At 43.2% G+C, this 18316-nt stretch overlaps 1 protein-coding gene and 1 long non-coding RNA gene across 4 annotated transcripts in view; one reads left to right on the plus strand and one right to left on the minus strand.

Moving 5' to 3' along the window:
• Positions 1-1486: 1486 nt before the first annotated feature.
• LOC120862485 lies at positions 1487-3486 on the minus strand. Its single transcript, XR_005720780.1, has 2 exons — positions 3363-3486; positions 1487-1763 (listed from the first exon to the last, which is right to left on the minus strand). It is a non-coding gene; the product is annotated as an uncharacterized LOC120862485 (long non-coding RNA).
• A 3692-nt stretch (positions 3487-7178) lies between these two features.
• The window catches only part of LAMA4 (laminin subunit alpha 4), a 148611-nt gene continuing 137473 nt past the window's right edge, over positions 7179-18316 (plus strand). Inside the window, exons 1-2 of one of the 3 annotated variants that reach the window (XM_040238465.1) lie at positions 7205-7339; positions 7440-7784. In XM_040238465.1, coding sequence (XP_040094399.1) covers positions 7590-7784 — 195 coding nt within the window. In that variant the 5' untranslated portion in view covers positions 7205-7339; positions 7440-7589. Of the gene's footprint in view, positions 7785-18316 lie in introns of all 3 variants that reach the window. The other 2 variants (XM_040238466.1, XM_040238464.1) reach the window with 2 other exon arrangements.

Consider the following 18316-nt stretch of genomic DNA (forward strand, 5'->3'; position numbering starts at 1 on the left):
TTTCTTCTAAATGTCAGAATCTGCACATTTGAACTTTTAGAACCAGATCAATTTCTCATTTGTTAGAGGAGCAAAAACTGTAATTCAATTCCAGACTATAAAACACTGTGGAAATATAAGGCATTCTTATGGTTACGTGCTCCCTATTTGAAATTTGTTTTCCGAAGTCTGTTGATTTCCCAAGGTGAGCATGTCCAGCATGTGCTTTCTGGAGAATAACACAAGGGATGCGGAGCAAGACTATAGAACATTTGAGTTAGCATCTTACAGCCTAGTCTGCAGCTACTCACACAAAGCAGGTTAGAACACATTTTAGCCCTCTGCCCTGCTTATACACCCATCATACGGCAAGCCTCCTCTTAAAGAGTCTTCTCTTCCCTTTCTGGTGCGGGGGGTGGGGTTTGTGCAAGGACACATAAAGCCCTTTTCTCAGACCTTCTCTTTTGAATGCTGCCCAATTCTCCCTAATTGTATAATTTCCTCGTCAAGTCTCGGGTGCTCCTGTTTTCTATTGATCTCATCCCTGAGTTAATGGATTCTGATGCCTCCCTACTCAGTTGATTACATTACCACAGGGCATCCGTCACTCCCCTTTAGCCTGATGAAGTAATTATTCCAGCAGACCTAAAGGAAGGCCACAGCAGAGGCAATCGATAGTCCTCATTAAGACCATTCTCTCTCATCTGTTGGTTTCATCCCTTTCTCCATCAGGCTTGGATCAGGACATCCTCATTGCTATTATCATTCTCAAATGCTCTCTGAGCCCCTTCTTCATGGGTACAGTCCCTGCCCTTGAGGCTGATGGAGCCACTGTGAAAAGAAAGGACTTCCCAGCCTCCTACTGGTCCCTCAGCACAGCACTTATCCACCATACCCAATCTTCCTAAAATGCCGATCTGAACACTGTAACACTGGAGTTAAGTGATGACATGGAGAAAATATATATACAGTTTGATTCATTTCTATAAGAAAAAAGTAGATGGAATCTTTAAAATGGACATATATTAAAATATGTTTTACATACACAAAAATATATATAATGGAATACATAAAATATAAGGATGATGGAATTCATTAATATAAATGCAACAGAAGCCTGAAGGCATATGCATTTTCAGTGTTGTCAGTCATTGCCCCAGAGTGGTATGATTCCTGGTTGCCCCTCACTTCCTTCTTGCTGGATATCTATAATTTCCTATTCTATGGTAATTATACTATATTTTACTATACTTAATATATTTCGTTTTTGAAGCTGAAACTCCAGTACTTTGGCCACCTGATGCAAAGAGCTGACTCATTTGAAAAGACCCCGATGCTGGAAAAGATTGAGAGCAGGAGGAGAAGGGGACGACAGAAGATGAGATGGTTGGATGGCATCACTGACTCAATGGACATGGGCCTGGGTAGACTCCAGCAGCTGGTGATGGACAGGGAGGCCTGGCGTGCTGCGGTTCATGGGGTTGCAAAGAGTCGGACACAACTGAGCGACTGAACTGAACTGAATATATTTGGTACTTTAAAAATTCTTTAAATGCCAACATGAGCAAGTCATTTCCAGGCTTAAATTTCTTAACTTGAGAAAATGGATCACAATTTTATGATGGGATTGGTCAGAGAAGCAAGTATGAGCTCTCCTCTACTATGAGATTTCCAGCTGACCATCAGGCGACAGGAAGTTAAGGTTAAAGAGGGGCTCTTCCGCGCACTCTCCTCTCCAGTCACGCATCTCCTCTTCTAAGGATTCCAGTGGGAGTTCAGGCCACCTGAAGAGGAGCAACAGCAAGAGTGCTGGGAGAGGATGGAGCTTTTACGAGTGGTTCTTTCCCATAGATAAATGCCATGCTGTGCCCTTCAGAGCTGGTTAAGAGGGTAGGGCTCATGTTCTCACCACAATTAAAAAAAAAAAAAAAAACAACTTTTTTTTTCTGTTCAAAGTTGTTCTTCCTCCCAAATGTTTTCTCAAGCTATTGAGCAGGACTTCGGTGTAACTGAGAACAGCTCCCCAGTCTTCAGATCTGCATTTGGGAAGGATCCTTCTATTGCACCAAGAAGCGAGTAGGAGACTGGGAAGCCCTTTCTCCCTCCTTATAGGGCTCCCTCTCACGTCACGTCTCTGCTGCTGCTGCTGCTGCTAAGTCGTTTCAGTCGTGTCCGACTCTGTGCAACCCCATAGACGGCAGCCCACCAGGCTTCCCTGGGATTCTCCAGGCAAGAACACTGGAGTGGGTTGCCATTTCCTTCTCCAATGCATAAAAGTGAAAAGTGAAAGTGAAATCACTCAGTAGTGCCAGACTCTTAGCGACCCCATGGACTGCAGCCTACCAGGCTCCTCCATCCATGGGATCTCACCTCCCTGAAGGCCATGCATAAGTATGCATTGTGAAGATGGGGACTCAAAGAGCCTTTGGATATCCCATGGTCTTCTCACCCTCCTCTGGCATTGGGGCCCTGATGTGTTTGTCCTCTACATATATCGTTCCCCCATTGGACCACCATTCTTCCCCTCCTCTCCACAGTTAAGATGCACAGTTTCCCCCTTCTGCAGCCTTTGCCCACCCTCCCTAGCCAAGTCCCAGTAAAGGGCTTGTTCTATATAGATACTTTGATGTTGTTGTTTAGTCACTCAGTTGTGTCTAACTCTTTTGTGACCCCATGGACTGCAGCCCTCCAGGATCCTCTGTCCACGGGATTCCCCAAGCAAGAATACTGGAGAGGGTTGTTATTTCCTTCTCTAGGGTGTCTTTCCAACCCAGGGATCAAACCTGTGTCTCCTACCTGGCAGATGGATTCTTTACTACTGAGCCACTAGGGAAGCCCATATAGATACTTAATTATCAGGATATCTGGACTTCTGCTTTCCATTCCTGGTAATCACTTTTTAGTCCTTACAAGGGTCTACATGTGCTCTGTCCCACCAGACTCTGGATTCCTTGGGAGACAGGATCATGTTTTTATTACTTTACCCTCAGCATCTCACATGCCACATAGAAGTGTTCGATAAATGCTGATTAAATAAATAAGCAAATTAATGAATACATTAAATAGATAATGGATGGAGAGGATGCAGGTGGCACATGCTAAAGCCAGATGGGGCTGTGACAACCGTCAGAGTCAGGAGACTAAGCACAGAGACCACGTATTACCCACATTGTGAACAAAAGCCTGAACAAACTGATGGGTAAAGAACCACTTTTAGAAGCCCCATCCTCTCCCAGAACTCTTGCTGTTTCTTCTCCTCAGGTGGCCTAAATTCCCACCAGAGTTGCTCACAGAAGAGACTCATGACCAGAGAGGAGACAACAGGAAAAGAGGAACAGGAAAAGAGACCCCCCCCCACCCCGCCGCTCCGCCTCCTTCCTTACCTTCCTGCCACTTGACTATCCATTAGAAACCACATGGCAGGGAGAGTTCATACTTGCTTCTCTAACCAATCTCATCACAAAATTGTCACTAGTACACAGTCCCCACAACAATCCTCTGTCTAATTATGTCCAAGATTAGCACTTAAAAATCCAAAATAGCATCTGACGTGACTTTCTATTTGCAGAAGGGCACATGGGATGCATTAACAACACCCTCGCTAGATCCTTGGACGCTATGGACAGGCCCAACAACCAAGTGCTGAAGGGAGTGAGCAGCCCTGATATTTATCTGTTGATAACTGTAGTAGGGGACTCAGAAGAGAATTCCAGAACCCTCTGTTGATAAAGCCTCCAAACCACCAGATCTGCTGCTGCCAGAACTAAAAATAGCTTGGTCTGGTTGGGAAAGGATTGGTCTAGGAATCAGAAGGCATGGGACCCTCATCCTGCACTAACCAGCCTAATGTCCTTGCCATTTAACACCACCTAGTGAAAGTCTGGAGAAGGCAATGGCACCCCACTCCAGTACTCTTGCCTGGAAAATCCCATGGACGGAGGAGCCTGGTGGGCTGCAGTCCATGGGATCGAGAAGAGTCAGACACGACTGAGCGACTTCACTTTCACTTTTTACTCTCATGCATTGAAGAAGGAAATGGCAACCCACTCCAGTGTTCTTGCCTGGAGAATCCCAGGGTCAGAAGAGCCGGGTAGGCTGCCATCTCTGGAGTCGCACAGAGTCAGACACGACTAAAGCAACTTAGCAGCAGCAGCAGCAGTGAAAGTGTCCGTCGATTAGTTAGGTCTGACTCTTTTCGACCCCATGAACTGAAGCCTGCCAGGCTCCTCTGTCCGTGGAATTCTCCAGGCAAGAATACTGAAGTAGGTAGCCATTCCCTTCTCCAGGAGATCTCCCCAACCCAGGGATTGAACCCAGGTCTCCTGCTTTGCAGGCAGATTCTTTACCATCTGAGCCACCAGGGAAACCCCATTTAACCTCTTAGCCTATCGCAATGTTGTGCTCCCTTCTGTGCACTGGGAATGACAGAGCAGCACCCCCTCCACCGCAGGGCAGGTGGGAGTCCCAAAAGAGAGAGTGGACATGCGGTACTTGCTGAATGCCTGGAGAGGGAGGCAGGGAGAGTCGTGATAAGAGAGCAGTCACACTGGAGACACTTCCCAGGTGTAGTGTTAACAGAAATAAAATTCTCCCTCTCTCAGGCCTTTGACGGTCTTGAGGTGGGCCTTTGGTGATGATTACCTTTGTTCTAGTGCCTTCCAATTCACCATAAAATAGTTAGCCAGTCTCTCTCCTCTCCTGCCTGCTCTGTCACTCTAAAATTCACAACTACCTCATTCATGGTTATACAGGGAAGTCCCAAGCAGCAACCAGAAATGTGAAACGCTATTTTCAGCAAATGGAAGGTTACTCAAGTCACAGGATAAATAAACATAGTTATTTTTTCTCTTTAAAAATAAAGATTCTATTCTTTTTTAAGACTTTAAAATACAGTGTAGTTAAATACTAAATACTGAGCACTAACTATATGCCAGGCTGTGTTAATGCTTTAGTCACATTATTTCATTTATTACTCAGTGAAAGTGGCATCATGATCCCATTTTACAGATGAGGAAACTGACATTCAGAGAGACCAAGTTCTGTCAAGCTCCCAGAACCACTGTAAACAAACCTAGGATTTGAAGCCTATTTTCTTTCATACAAAACCCATGTTCCTGTGTATTACTTGCTTTGTCTCAAAAATAATAGTAGTATCTGTAGAAAAGATGAGGAGGAAGAGTTAGAAGTACACATTTAATAAAAAATTAAAAGCTCATATGTCTTGAATAATTGTATTTCTACCCCCACTGCTCAGGCCTCTCAGAGAATCTGAACACTACCTGGCAAGCAGGAAAAAGAGACTCTGAATAAAATTAAAAGTGTGCAGTTAATTGACATTAAACGAAGGACAGGACATAATCCTTCAGGAAACAAATGTGAACAGCTTCTTTGTACTGATGAGGTCTATGTCTGAAGTCAGAATACTATATGTACATAAATAATAGTAACAATAATAATTATTATTATTATTGAAAGTTTTTTTAAAAGTGAGAGTGGGACAGGATATTTGAGCGTCAAGTTTTTCCTCTTTAGAGTCTGGTCATCTTGTCTTCCAATATAAGTTTCTTGAAGAACCAACCAAACCAAATATATATTCTTAAGTTCTTTTACTTAATTTAGCAAGTTAACCAGCTTATGTGGAAGAAGATGATCGTAAATTAGCTTAATGGTTCATTATAATACTATTTTTATATCTTAAAATGAAAACATTACAGATACTTTGAGATATATGAAAGCTTTTTGCTTCTTCCAGCTTTGGTACTTTTGCACTATACCATTTTGTTGTTGAAAAATCAATGACCTTGGCATCAGATTTACCTGTTCTAGTAGTACTTTTACCACATACCTATCACCAAATGTATATAACAATACCTACCTCATTATATTGAAGATGGAAATAAATTAGATAATCCAAACTTTTTGACACCTAGAAGGTACTCCAAAAAAATGGGCATGTCATCTCTTCTGTCTCTGAATTTGTGGCCTTTATTTTGCAAGTTTCAGTGTGGTATAAATGTGAAAGATAGTTTTGGAATCAGTGAGAACCAAGTCCAGCTTTCTATCGGCTTTGTGAGTGGCAACTGCCCTAGTCTTTCAGAACCTCCCTTTTTAATTCTATAAAAAAGAAATAATAGTCCTATTTTGCAAAAATGCTGTGAGGCTTACAAATAACACATGCAAAGTATCTGGCATATGATAGGTGCAAAATAAATGGTTGCTTTGTATATTCTTAGATAAAATGATTTTTATCCTATAAATAGAGCTAACAGTTAGGTTTATTGAAATGTTTTATTCCACAACTGTGAGTGATTTCAAACACCTCAGAACTTACTTAAGTGTCATTGTATGAGTGTCTCATCTAATCCTTTTTAAGACATGTTTGAGTCTCATGGGAATGTTTAAAGCTCCTTATAAAGCCCATGAATGCAAAAGTATCTCAGCTATAGTGGCCACTGACCCATCCACATGGGTACCCCAACATAATTGTAGCTCAACTTCACCCCAAAGTCTTGGAAAGGTTACATGACAGACAGATGTAGTAGGCATGAGATTACAGGCCAAGAGGAAGAGGTCGGGCTGTAGGCAGTATATTTGACAGGCTCATACACTGCAAGCCTTGTTTCAGGCCCCTTACAAAGCACCGCTTTAGGAGGAAAACAAGATGTTCTTTGTAAATAAAAGTTCATGCATTTGAGTAATGAAGTCATTTTCCAGTGCTGGAGTGAAAGATATTCTTTTCCCAAGCCCTCTGGGTGAGGACTGTCAGGAGGAAGAGGGTGGGCAGCCAGTCTCCAGGGAAGGTATGAGCACAAAGACCGCAGCAGCCTATCTCTAGAAAAGGAGAAAGCTGCCCAAGGAAGTGGGTGCCCTCTCCCCTGCCATCTGAGAGTATCCACCTCTGGCTCCAGCCCGAATCCCTTTCCCACCCACTTTCCTGCAAACCAGCGGGGCCACATAAAAGATCTGCATAAATATAGATAAGACATCCGGCACCTTAGCTAAATAAATGAGAGAAGTGAGGAAGCAATTACAAAAGCTGAATATTCATCTGGGGCACTTGGAGGGGCTCCAAACTGAGAGGGGAGGGGAGGACGGCAGGAAAGGCCCAGCCAGAGTGCCTGAAAGACCAGCTTGGAAGGGGAGGTCCTGGAAGAGAAGGTAAAAAGGGAGTGGTAAGAATGGGTGTGGGAAGGAAGCCAGGGCAGCGCAACCCTTAGTCCCCACCCGACCGACCGCCGGGGACAGGAGGTGGCCTGCGCTCCCGGGGCTCGTCCCAAACCCATCCGCCGCTTGATGCTGAGCTTTAGCTTCATACATCTGTACATTCTTTAGCCAGTGTCTCTGGGGAGAGAGAGAGAAAGTGAGAGAGGGAAACGGAGGGGAGACAGAAAGAAGAGAGAGGGAGGCAGGGAAGGAGGCCGGCTCTAGCTTACTCTCTCACTCTCCCTTTTTCTACCAAGTTGCTCCCGGGGCTGCCCTGAGTTTCCACATCTGGATACCGCAGACGCAGAGAAGGTTCCATAAGCGAGGCACCACCGCATCACAGCGGGGTGGCAAGGACTAAGGGCGGCCGAGCCCCTGGACGAGCCCTGTCGGATGTCAGCGGAGAGATGGCTTTGAGCTCAGCCTGGTGCGCAGTCCTGCCCCTGTGGCTCCTCTGCGGCGCCGCCTGCTCCCGCGCCGCGTCTGGGGACGGCAGCGCCTTCCCTTTTGACATTGAAGGGAGCTCAGCGTTCGGCCGACTAGACCCGCCTGAGACCAGCGAGCCCCGCGTGGCTCCCGGAAGCCTGCCGCCTGCTGCCAAGGTACAGTGCCCCTGCCGTTGCCACCCTCCTGGGGCACCTGCGCCCCGTGCTGCGTGTGCCACACTCGCTGTTCCCCTCCCCCGCCTTCCCTTTTCCACCCGCCTTGAGAGTTTCACCTGGTCTAGGTCAGTTCAGAAACTTGAAATAAAGAGTTTTACTTTGCACTTTAGATTTGGACTTTGTGAGTTGAGAGCGGAGACTTTGGAACACGTCCTTGTTGGAGCTGGCGAAAGGGCATGTGTCTGGAATACTCTGAGTCAGCAGGCTAGACTCTCACCTAGGGCCACAGCGGCACTTCTGTGACATTTGTATGTTCCAGTAGAGTCTTTTTTGGTCAAGTCACACCACATAATGTGTGTGCCCCGTCACTGGCTTCCTGCTCCTCCTCTCTGTGATATTAGGGCAGTGGGAACAACGGTGCGCAGCCAATCTTTTGGTCACAAATTAACCAGAAGGTCCTCTGCAACAGGGGAGCGTGAGGGGTGGGTGAGGGCACTAAAGAAGCTGTTAGGAAACTGCAGAGCAAATACCTTAAATAGACAGGGGCCACTATATTCAAGAAACAAGAGGTCATGATGAAAGTCAAGCCCCAACCAAATATAAAAATGATGGATATATGCTATTGATGATGGTCAAAGAGCTGTTGTTTTTTCCTTGCAATAGCATTTACACTGAAAACATAACCGGAGTGTAGAAATTGGGTAAAGGAAGATGGATCCAGAGTGATTTAAGAGCCCCTTGAGCCAAGACAGACAATAGCATGTCCAGTGCGTGGGGGATGCTAAGTAGGAGGAAAATGAAGTCACCTAAGTTCATGGAAAAAGAAAGAGCAGTTGACCTAAGAAGACACACATACACACACCCTATAGCTATGGTTACAGCAACTGTAGAACCAAAGCTATTATGTGGATTGATACCATTGCTAACAGCACTGAAGTCTGGATTATTGCTATTAGTCCTACTAATTGTTAGTGTAACTGTAGCTTTATTAATTGCTACTGATAAGATATGCTGCGTGAAGATGGTCCTTCTCCAGGAGTGAGCTCTACCCATGCCCTAAAATGAGGGGAGGATGGGTAGGGCCAGAGCATACCAACCCCTATTGTGGTGTGAAATGTAATCCCCATGAGAAAGAGAGGCATGTCTTCTAGTCAACTTTGTACTCAGATGCAGAGAGAAGCCAGATCAGGAGATGCTCCACACAGTGGGAAGGCTTCACTTCTCTACAGGCTTGGAATCAACCCCTCAGGAAGCATTATCTCCACCTGTTGCTTTGAGTGTGGAAAGTTCCAGGATGAAATGCTTGACTTAAGAGTAGCAATGCCAGATAGAATACAGGACACCCAATTACATTTTAATTTCAGAAAAACAACAAATAGACTTTTAGTTATGTCTCAAATATTTCATGAGATGTATTTATGCTAAAAAGATTTTTCATTGTTGATCTGAAGTTCAGTTTATCTGGGCATTCTGTATTTTTACCTGCTAATTCTAAAAAGATAGGCACACATAACTTTTTGTAATTCTCCTCTCACAAAAAGTAAGAAAATCATTATTTTATTTTTAGGGAACCTTAAATTTATTGCTGAAATCCCAAACAATTTCTTATGCCCTCACATACCCAGTGAAATAATATGAAGTCAGCACATCAGAGTTTTAGATTGCAGGCTTTGCAGTCTGATGGTCCCAAGCTCAAATTTTAGCTTCTGTGCTCCTTACCTTGGGCAAACTACAGATGCCCAACTTGCAGATAAAGAAACTGAGATTTAGAGAAGCTACTGATGTCTACATCATACTTCATATACTAACTGTGATGAAATTAGATAAAATACATAGACGGCTTAACACAGTGACTGACAATGTAAATGTTTTATACATCCTAAGTGTTGTCTTTATTATTATTATGAGGAATACATGGATTATTGGACTGAAGGAAACCGTTATTTGGGAATATTTCTCAGAAGTTTATTTTTATGCTGCTATTTTACTTAATATTGCTTGTCTGTATCTTTTCAGTCAAAAAGAATGTCCTGTAGTGAGTTAAATTTGTAGTACTGTCAGAGACTAATAGGTTCAGAATGCCCACTGAGGTTTTTGGTTTAGGGAAACAGAAAGAAGCTATTAGTCATTCAAAGTATATGATGTAGCAAGGGTGGGATTGGGATAATTATGTTCCTACTGCATAGTTTCACATAATGCCTCCAGTCAGCCTGTGGTCCCACAGTGATCCCAATGCCCCACCAGTCGGGTTTCCCATGCTCTTTATAGCCAGGAAGGAGACCTGAAATCAAATACATTCTGGAGATTTAATAACATGGTACAAGCCACTCTGATGAATTGGTTCAGGAGGCTATATTTTCATCTATAGAAAGAGAACATGGGTTCATACAGAACATAATTCGTGGGAGGTTCGAGAAGTGGATGGAAGGATATTCTAAAAATACGTTCATTTTATTTGAATTGGATATATACGTGTGTGTGTGTGTATATATGTGTGTGTGTATATATATATATATATATAAATGGTTATTCCTCAATTTGCCTTCAAAGGGAAGGAAGAAAAATATTAAGACAAGCATGGAGCAGTGGGAGGTGCTAGGCTGGTGGTCTTTGTAAGGCTCCCCCGTGCTCCTCCACAGCAGGACTGACATCCTCTCCACCCCTGAGCCCTCCACCCTCAGCACAGAGGAAGGCACGCTGGTGCACAGTGTGAGCTCGAGAACAGATGCACTAAATGTGCAGTGAGGAAAAGGATAGGATGCACTGGCTGACCGAGAGGGAAGGCCCCTCCCTCCTTCTAAAATAAGCACAAGCTTCCCCCAGGATGCAGAGAATGTGGAAAGAGGAGCACCCATGGGTAACTCTGTGCTAGTTGGTAGGATTTCCTCACTATCTAGGTGAGGAAAACACTAGCTTTGTTTTTTTTATATAAGCAGATAATTTACTGAGTCCATTTTTCCTGAGTGTATGGTGATAACAATGATTTTCAGTAGGTAGGGGTGGGGAAAGGGGAAACTAGGTAGTGTCATAAAGTAGATTTAGTATCCTAATATTCCACATTTAAGAAAACAAAGTTTTAATTTTATTATACAAGTGAATAATAGGCACAGTTGAAACTAGGCACAAATCTTCGTGGCCAATATGGAGACACAGAAGAACGGGCGGGGATGCAGGGACAGAGAGAGTAACATCCCCAGAGGAGGGTATCAGAGTGTCCTTGGAAAGCGTGACATTCTTGCCTATCAGAAAGAAGCAGGAGTGAAACAAGGTCACAAACACTAGGTTAGAGGTTGATTAAAAGAAACCATTAGTTGGGCATATTTCTCAGGACTTATGGTGCTGTTTTAGTTAATATCGCCATTTGTTTGTCTATATTCTTTGTGGCTGGAAAGAAGCCACCCAGAGACTCAGAAGGAGAATGGGGACTCTGCTGGAGGGGCAAAGTGTGAAGTGGTGGAGGGCCACAGCGCTGTTACTGCCTTTGGTAGGTTATTGAGAAAATAAAGGAAATAATTGACAGTATTGAGCAAACTTCTCTGAGAGAGGCAAACAGGAGTTTATCTCCTAATAACCTGCCTGGGTTTTGCTGCTGCTGCTCTTAGCTTCCCTCCAAGAAAATCAGTGCCCCATGAACTGCATGTACAAGTATACCTTGCGTGAGACAAACCTGCTTGCTAAAATACAAGCACTATGAAGGAGACTCATTCTGATGTACTTTTCTTCTAGACTCCCTTCATGGTCTATTTGCGATCCCGCACTCCAACACATAGTTAGGTGCCTGGCCACTAAAGGACTGCAGTGTGTTTATTAAAAGACAGCTTAGATCTCTTTCACTATCTGCTTTCCTTTTCCTTATCTTGCTCCCAGACTTTGAAAGAGGCTCTGTAGAGTCACCCTAAGACTTCCAGTCACTGGCCTGGGCCATCATTCTGTACCGCTCGTCAACAGTGTGGTTGGTAATTTGACACCCTCACATCCACCCTGGCACGCAGTCATTATTTCATCCACTTATGTGTGTGTGCTCTGTCGGTCTGACTCTGTCCGACTCTCTGTGACCCCATGGGCTGTAGCCCGCCAGGCTCCTCTGTCCATGGAATTTCCCAGGCAAGAATACTGGAGTGGGTGGCTGTTTCCTACTCCAGAAGATCATCCCAACCCAGGGATCAAACCTGGGTCTCTTGCATCTCCTGCATTTGGCAGGCAGATTCACTATCACTGTGCCACCTGGGAAGCCTATTTCATTCAATATCCTCCAAAGAGGAGGTTTTGAGTTCTGCCATGTAAACATCAATAAAGCAAGGGCCAGGAAGGACACACACACACACAAAAGCAGTCACATTCCAACACATTCCAACCCTCAAGGAGTAAGCAATCTAAGACAGAAAGATATATACATAGCCACTATATAAAGCAGAATGAATTCGTGTTCTGTAAGAATGACTATCACTAATGCCATGGGGGTAATATAGAAAAAGTACTACTCCTGGGGTAGGAGAGCAGAGCACAGCCACTCATCAAACACTGAAGAAGGCTCGTAGGAAGCATTATTTTAGAAGAACTGGAATATAGTAACAACAACAACAGTAATAATGGTAATACCATGGCCTATAGATGACATTCATTGAGTATTTCTCATGTGTTGGACAGTGGTCTAAGCACTTGCCATGAGTTATTTCCTTTAACCCTCATAACAGTTCAATAGACTGGCATAGTTATCATCTCATTTTACAAACATGGAAACTGAGGCACAGTGTTTGCCCAGGCATCCTACCTGGTAAGTGGCACAGCTAGGAAGGAGTTTATGAAAGTAATTCAACTTTGCAAGAGTATCTAGGAAAATGTGGCTAGGTAAATAGAACTATATGTGGAAATAATTTTCGTCAAAGTTTGGGAATAAAATGAAGATATATAAAATACCATTCAAAGACCATTTATGCAGGGCTTCCCTGGTGGCTCTCAGATGGTAAAGAATCTGCTTGCAATGCAGGAGACCTGGGTTCAATCCCTGGGTGGGAAAGATCCCCTGGAGAAGGAAATGACAACCCACTCCAGTCTTCTTGCCTGGAGAATTCCATGGACAGAGGAGCCTGGCAGGCTACAGGCCATGGGGTTCGCAGAGTCAGACATGACTGAGCAACTGACACCTAACCTGCTAGATGAGTAGCATAAATTACATGGCCTATATTACAGAATTTATTGTAAGATTGCTGAAAAACAGAGAATTCCATTTGCTGTGATTCTAGAGTTCTCTGATTTAACCAGAAGAAAATTTTTTAATTGTGGTAAAATATACACAAAATTTACTATTTTAACCATTTTTAAATGACATTGGGTACATTCACCATTCATCATCATCCATTGCCATCCATCATCACCACCATCCATCTCAAAGCTTTTTCATCTTCCCAACTGAAACTCAACACTGTATACATTAAGCAATAATTCCCAATAGCCTTTTCCCCAGGCCCTGGCAGCCACCATTCTACTCTAGATATCTCATATAAGTGGAATCTACTTGTCTTTTCTTATTTGCCTTACTGCACTCACTATAACGTGTTCAAGGTTCAGCCATTTTGTAGCATGTGTCCAACTTTTATTCCTTTTTAAGGCTGAATGATATTCTATTCTATGTATATATTGCATTTTGTTTATCCACTTACCTGTTGGTGGACATTGAGTTGTTTCTACCTTTTGGCTGCTATGAAAAGTTTTGCTATGAACATTGGTCTACAGTTATCTACTTGAGTTTCTTCTTTCAGTTCTTTTGGGTATATACCTAGAAACAGAATTGCTGACCCTATGGAACAGAGAAAGTTTTGAAGCTCAGATTTTTATAGAGGCCAAGCAAAAAACAACTGGGCAGTGAAAGGAACATGTCCTATGAGTGATGGGGCCCAAGAAACAGCAGAGGAAGCGTGCCTCTTCTGGGAGCACCCACCTCTGTGTTTAACAAGAAGATAGAATCTGGATTCTTCAGTGAAATTGCTGACTCAGTTTTTTTAATGCCCTGAGGGAAGCACATCTGATGGTCCAGTTCAGCCTGAAGACTGTTTATTTGCAGTCCTCTGCTTTATATTGGAAATTCACCTTTCAACAAAGGCGTGATGTGCGCATCTGGCCAGACAGATGTGGTAGGAATCTAGCTCCCCTGCTTTCTAGCTGTTTGACTTTTAGGCAGATTAGCTCAGAGGCTTGGTTTGTTTGGTTTAAAATGAGTACAAATGTATTTGCCTTATTTGTGAAATTTAAATGAATGTATATAAGCTGCCTAACTCAAAGTTTGCCCTCATTCTCTCTTCTCTCCTTCCCGCCTCACCCTCTTTCTTCTACTATCTGTTTTTATCTACCTGCAAATTTATGTTTGTAGTATTTGCTTATTTTCATCTAAATTTTTATTTATTCTGTATATTTGATTACTCTCAACTTTTGCTTACAAATTTGTTGATTATTCAACATTGGAGAAGGAAACTAGCTTAATTATTATAATCATTGTATCCCTAATGGTTCTTTAAACATAACCTTTCCCCAGGAATCTGAGTAGTTAAGAGAAATGAAGGAGTTTTTCAAAATCTCGAAAAAGTTAAAAAAAAGAAAAAATGCAGTAAATTTGATATGACAAGGACTATAACTTTTTTCCCCCATTCACAATTAAATTCTCAAATCTGACTTGTTATAATTTCCTTAAACATATAATGCCAAAATACTCCTCTCCTTTAGGAATGGAGTTTTTCCTTGCTCAAAGTAACCATATAATTTCGGCCAGACATAATTCTGAGACATTTGATTGATTAGAAACCATTAAAATCAGATCATTAGCACATGCTCTGAGTTCCAGAACTTAGCATTTCCAAACAATTACTTACGTGTTTTCTAAAGCAGGTAATCTGCTACTTGACTGAGATATAGTCATCATATAGAAGAATATTTAAGTATCTACTCCAGCATTTGCCAAAGAGCAACATTCTTTTTTCAGCTGTTTTTCTTTTTGCTCCTAGTGTGGTACAGTTAAATTCTGGGAAATGGTTTACTAAAGGGAAGTTTAACCACAGATGTTTGTAATTCCAACTTAAGTTTCCCATCAAAGTCTTAATGAAATTCAGCTGCCAGCAGTTCAGCTCTGAATCTGAGTCTTTTTATCCTGAGAAACTTGGGGAAAACAGCATTCCGAAGATGAATGGTAGTGGGAAAATGTCCATATTAAAGCCCAAATCCTGTACATAAAGGAAAAAAAAATACACGAAGAAAAAATTCTTTAAAAAAAAACAAGAGAGGAGTGGTCAGCTGTACTTTGAGTAACATGCAATATGGCCCTCTTTTCACTTCCAAGAATTTCTTAGTTTGTGTGTTGTGTTTTGTTGGAAGCTAGAGATTCTAGTGTTTACCTAAATGGAGTCAAGTATCAACGTTTATGACTCCATGGGAACCAGTGAGTTGGAGAAATCCCATAACATTAAAAGCTGCATTAGCCCAAGTCTCTTGGAGACTAGAGCAGTCATCCGTGCTGCATTCTACGGCTAACAGGACTCTCAAGCACAGTGCAGACTCTATATATTAATATTTATTTTGAAATTATGCCTTCCATTACATGGAGTGGCATGGCTGCTTTAAAGGTAATCGGGATGTCTAGAAATCAAAGATGTCTTCACTTAAATTCACTGTGGACGTGACTGGTACATGCTATACTGTTGTCTATTTACAAAGTGAACTACAGCATGGCACCCTGCACTGAGCAGCTCTAAAAAGCTAAATGTGGGACCAAAGGAATGCATTTTATAGACACCAGCAGAAGGCAAGACAAATGTCTAGCAAAGCCTTGTATTGTGGGATGCCAGAGCTGTAGAACCATTTAGAATCACAACAAGAGCCAGAGCAAAATCAGGGTTTAAAATCATGGCTGGCTTCCTTTTCCATAGCAGAATTATTCCATAGTGCCTTTCAAGGTTCACAGTCCCAGTATGTATGCTACCCTTTGATAAACAGTGCTATAATTTGACAAGCTAAGTGTGCCCTAAGTGTAACGTCTCTTCCTGTCGGTATGCTATTAGTCCTGGAACAGCAGAGCGGTTCTGTCATCTGTGATTCTGTCAATCCCCAGTTCATAGGTGAGGTGCTAAGTGCCTGTTATTTGGAGGCTGAACTGAGTCTGAATGCCTGGAGACCAGCCAGTGTTTCTTTGTGGTGCATGAATAATTGCCTCATTCTGTATTGTTCCCTTGGAATTATTGTTTGTTGTGATTAATGCCAGCAGACACCTTGAAATGCGACTTAAACCAGAGACAAGCCCTGAAGCCTCTACTGCAGCACAGAATTCAGCATAGAGAAGACCTGTTTGAATGCCAGCCAGTGGGTGGTTATCACTGGATGTGTAACTCTATTGGACCTTGCAGTGGGAACCATAAAATCAAAGGGATCACAGGATATTAGATCTGGAAGGGGAGTTTAGGGATTCAAACCCTCTCATTTTATAGGTAAGGAAGTTGAGACTTAGAGGGGTTGAGGTGCTTCACTCAAGGACGCAAAGCTCACAAGCAGCAGTGCCAGGAACCATGTCTTCTGACTTCCAGCCTTATTTTCTTTCAAATTGTTTCAAGGGACTTAATCATCCTTAGCTTTAGAACTGGGGATCATTAAGTGTTTTATATATGTGTGCTGTGCTTAGTCGCTCAGTCATGTCTGACTCTTTGCAACCCCATGGACTATAGCCCGCCAAGTTCCTCTATGGGGATTTTCCAGTCAAGAATACTGGAGTGGGTTGCCATGCCCTCCTCCAAGGTATCTTCCTGACCCAGGGATCGAACCCGGGTCTCTCACATCACAGGTGGATTCTTTACCACTGAGCCCTGGTGGTAAAGAATCTTCCTGCCAATGCAGGAGACACAGGTTTGATCCCTGGGTCAGGAAGCCCCTGGAGAAGGAAATGGCAATCCACACCAATATTCTTGTCTGGGAAATCCCATGAACAGAGGAGCCTGGAGGGCTATAGTTCATGGGGTCACAAAAGAGTCAGACATGATTTAGTGACTAAACAACAACAATAATATATATATATATATATATATATACACACACACACACACACACACACACACACATAGATAGGTAGATAAGATATCTTTAAGAAAAAAACTGTTTACTTCTAATATACTATCCCGGGAAGAGGAAATGGCAACCCACTCCAGTATTTTCGCCTGAAGAATCCCATGGACAGAAGAGCCGAGTGGGCTACAGTCCATAGGGTTGCAAAGAGTTAGACAGGACTCAGCAGACATGTATGCAATATGCTATCGCTTCACTCTTTACTGTTTCTAGTTAATCTTAAGTTGAATTATCAATAGGAAAGTCTCCCAGAATTGAGTAGAGTGGGAAAAAGCACTGAACTGTGAGTCTGGAACTAACTATTCTGGTTCTTGGCCATGCCACTAACAATCATATCACCCTTATCAGTTAAAGGAACCTGAACAAGACCCTTCACCTCCTGGGATGACTTGAAAAGAATAAAACAAAGTCAAGGTTAATGCAACCAACAAAGTTCTATAATTGTCTAATAAATAGATCAAATTGTAAACTGTTAAAGAGAAGCCAACTTAAGGAACAGAACCACTCAAAGTCCAGCTTCTGTCCTAGTTAGAACCCAAAGATGTAGTATCCGAGCCTGAGGGAAACATGTGGTCCTGATCTGGTGAAGAGGGTGGATGGGAATGGTTTAACAGAGTCCTTGTTCCTGCTTCCTCAGAACCCCAGGGGCAGGGCTGAGGATGGAATGGAGAACAGAGCACTGGCCCAGCCATGGACATGAGCCTTTCCAAGGTGACTCACCCAGGAGGTTCCCAGCCACTATCCAGGAGAGAGACCTAAGTGTAGCCAGTGAACATTTACAGTCTCCCACATCGGGGTTCCTGGCTCCTGCTGTCTGCCCCTCCACACCCTTCAGGGTGACTCTGAGCTCCACATGGAAAAAGAGGAAGTATGACAGTAGACAAGATGAGGGACATGGGGACTCGTGTCCATGTGTCTTCTAACACTTAAGTGACCTGTGACAAGAGGGTCCAGAGAGGAGACTGTCTTTTCACTCTGCAAAAGGAAGGAAGAGCCAGTGAGGGATTACTGACTCATCATAAACATCGACTGAAATCACTGTATTATAATAGACACAGTATCATTGCTGCCAACTGAGCCTTTATGATAAGGTAAAGAGGAAGCCTAATTTGATAGCCTTTTCTAGCCTGGGCAGAAATCAGAACTCAACATTTGGAAGCAAATATTTTTTGAAAGGACCTTTCTGGAAGTCAGAATTGTCAGTATATCAGAATTGCCCAGGAGCACGAATGACTACGGGGAGGAGGAGGTGACATTATGGAGACACCAAACGTGGCCCAAGGACAGCAGCGCCAGCCGCACAGGGGCCGGTGTTGGGCATGCAGACTCCCAGGCCCCGCTCAAGAATCAGAATCTGCATTTTCTACCAGATGCCCAGGTGGTTCACAGGCACGTTAAAGGATGAGAACCACTAGTCTCAAAAATGCAGCTGGGTT

Source organism: Oryx dammah, unplaced genomic scaffold, assembly GCF_014754425.2.
Source record: "Oryx dammah isolate SB20612 unplaced genomic scaffold, SCBI_Odam_1.1 HiC_scaffold_4, whole genome shotgun sequence".
Classification (NCBI taxonomy): Eukaryota; Metazoa; Chordata; class Mammalia; order Artiodactyla; family Bovidae; genus Oryx; species Oryx dammah.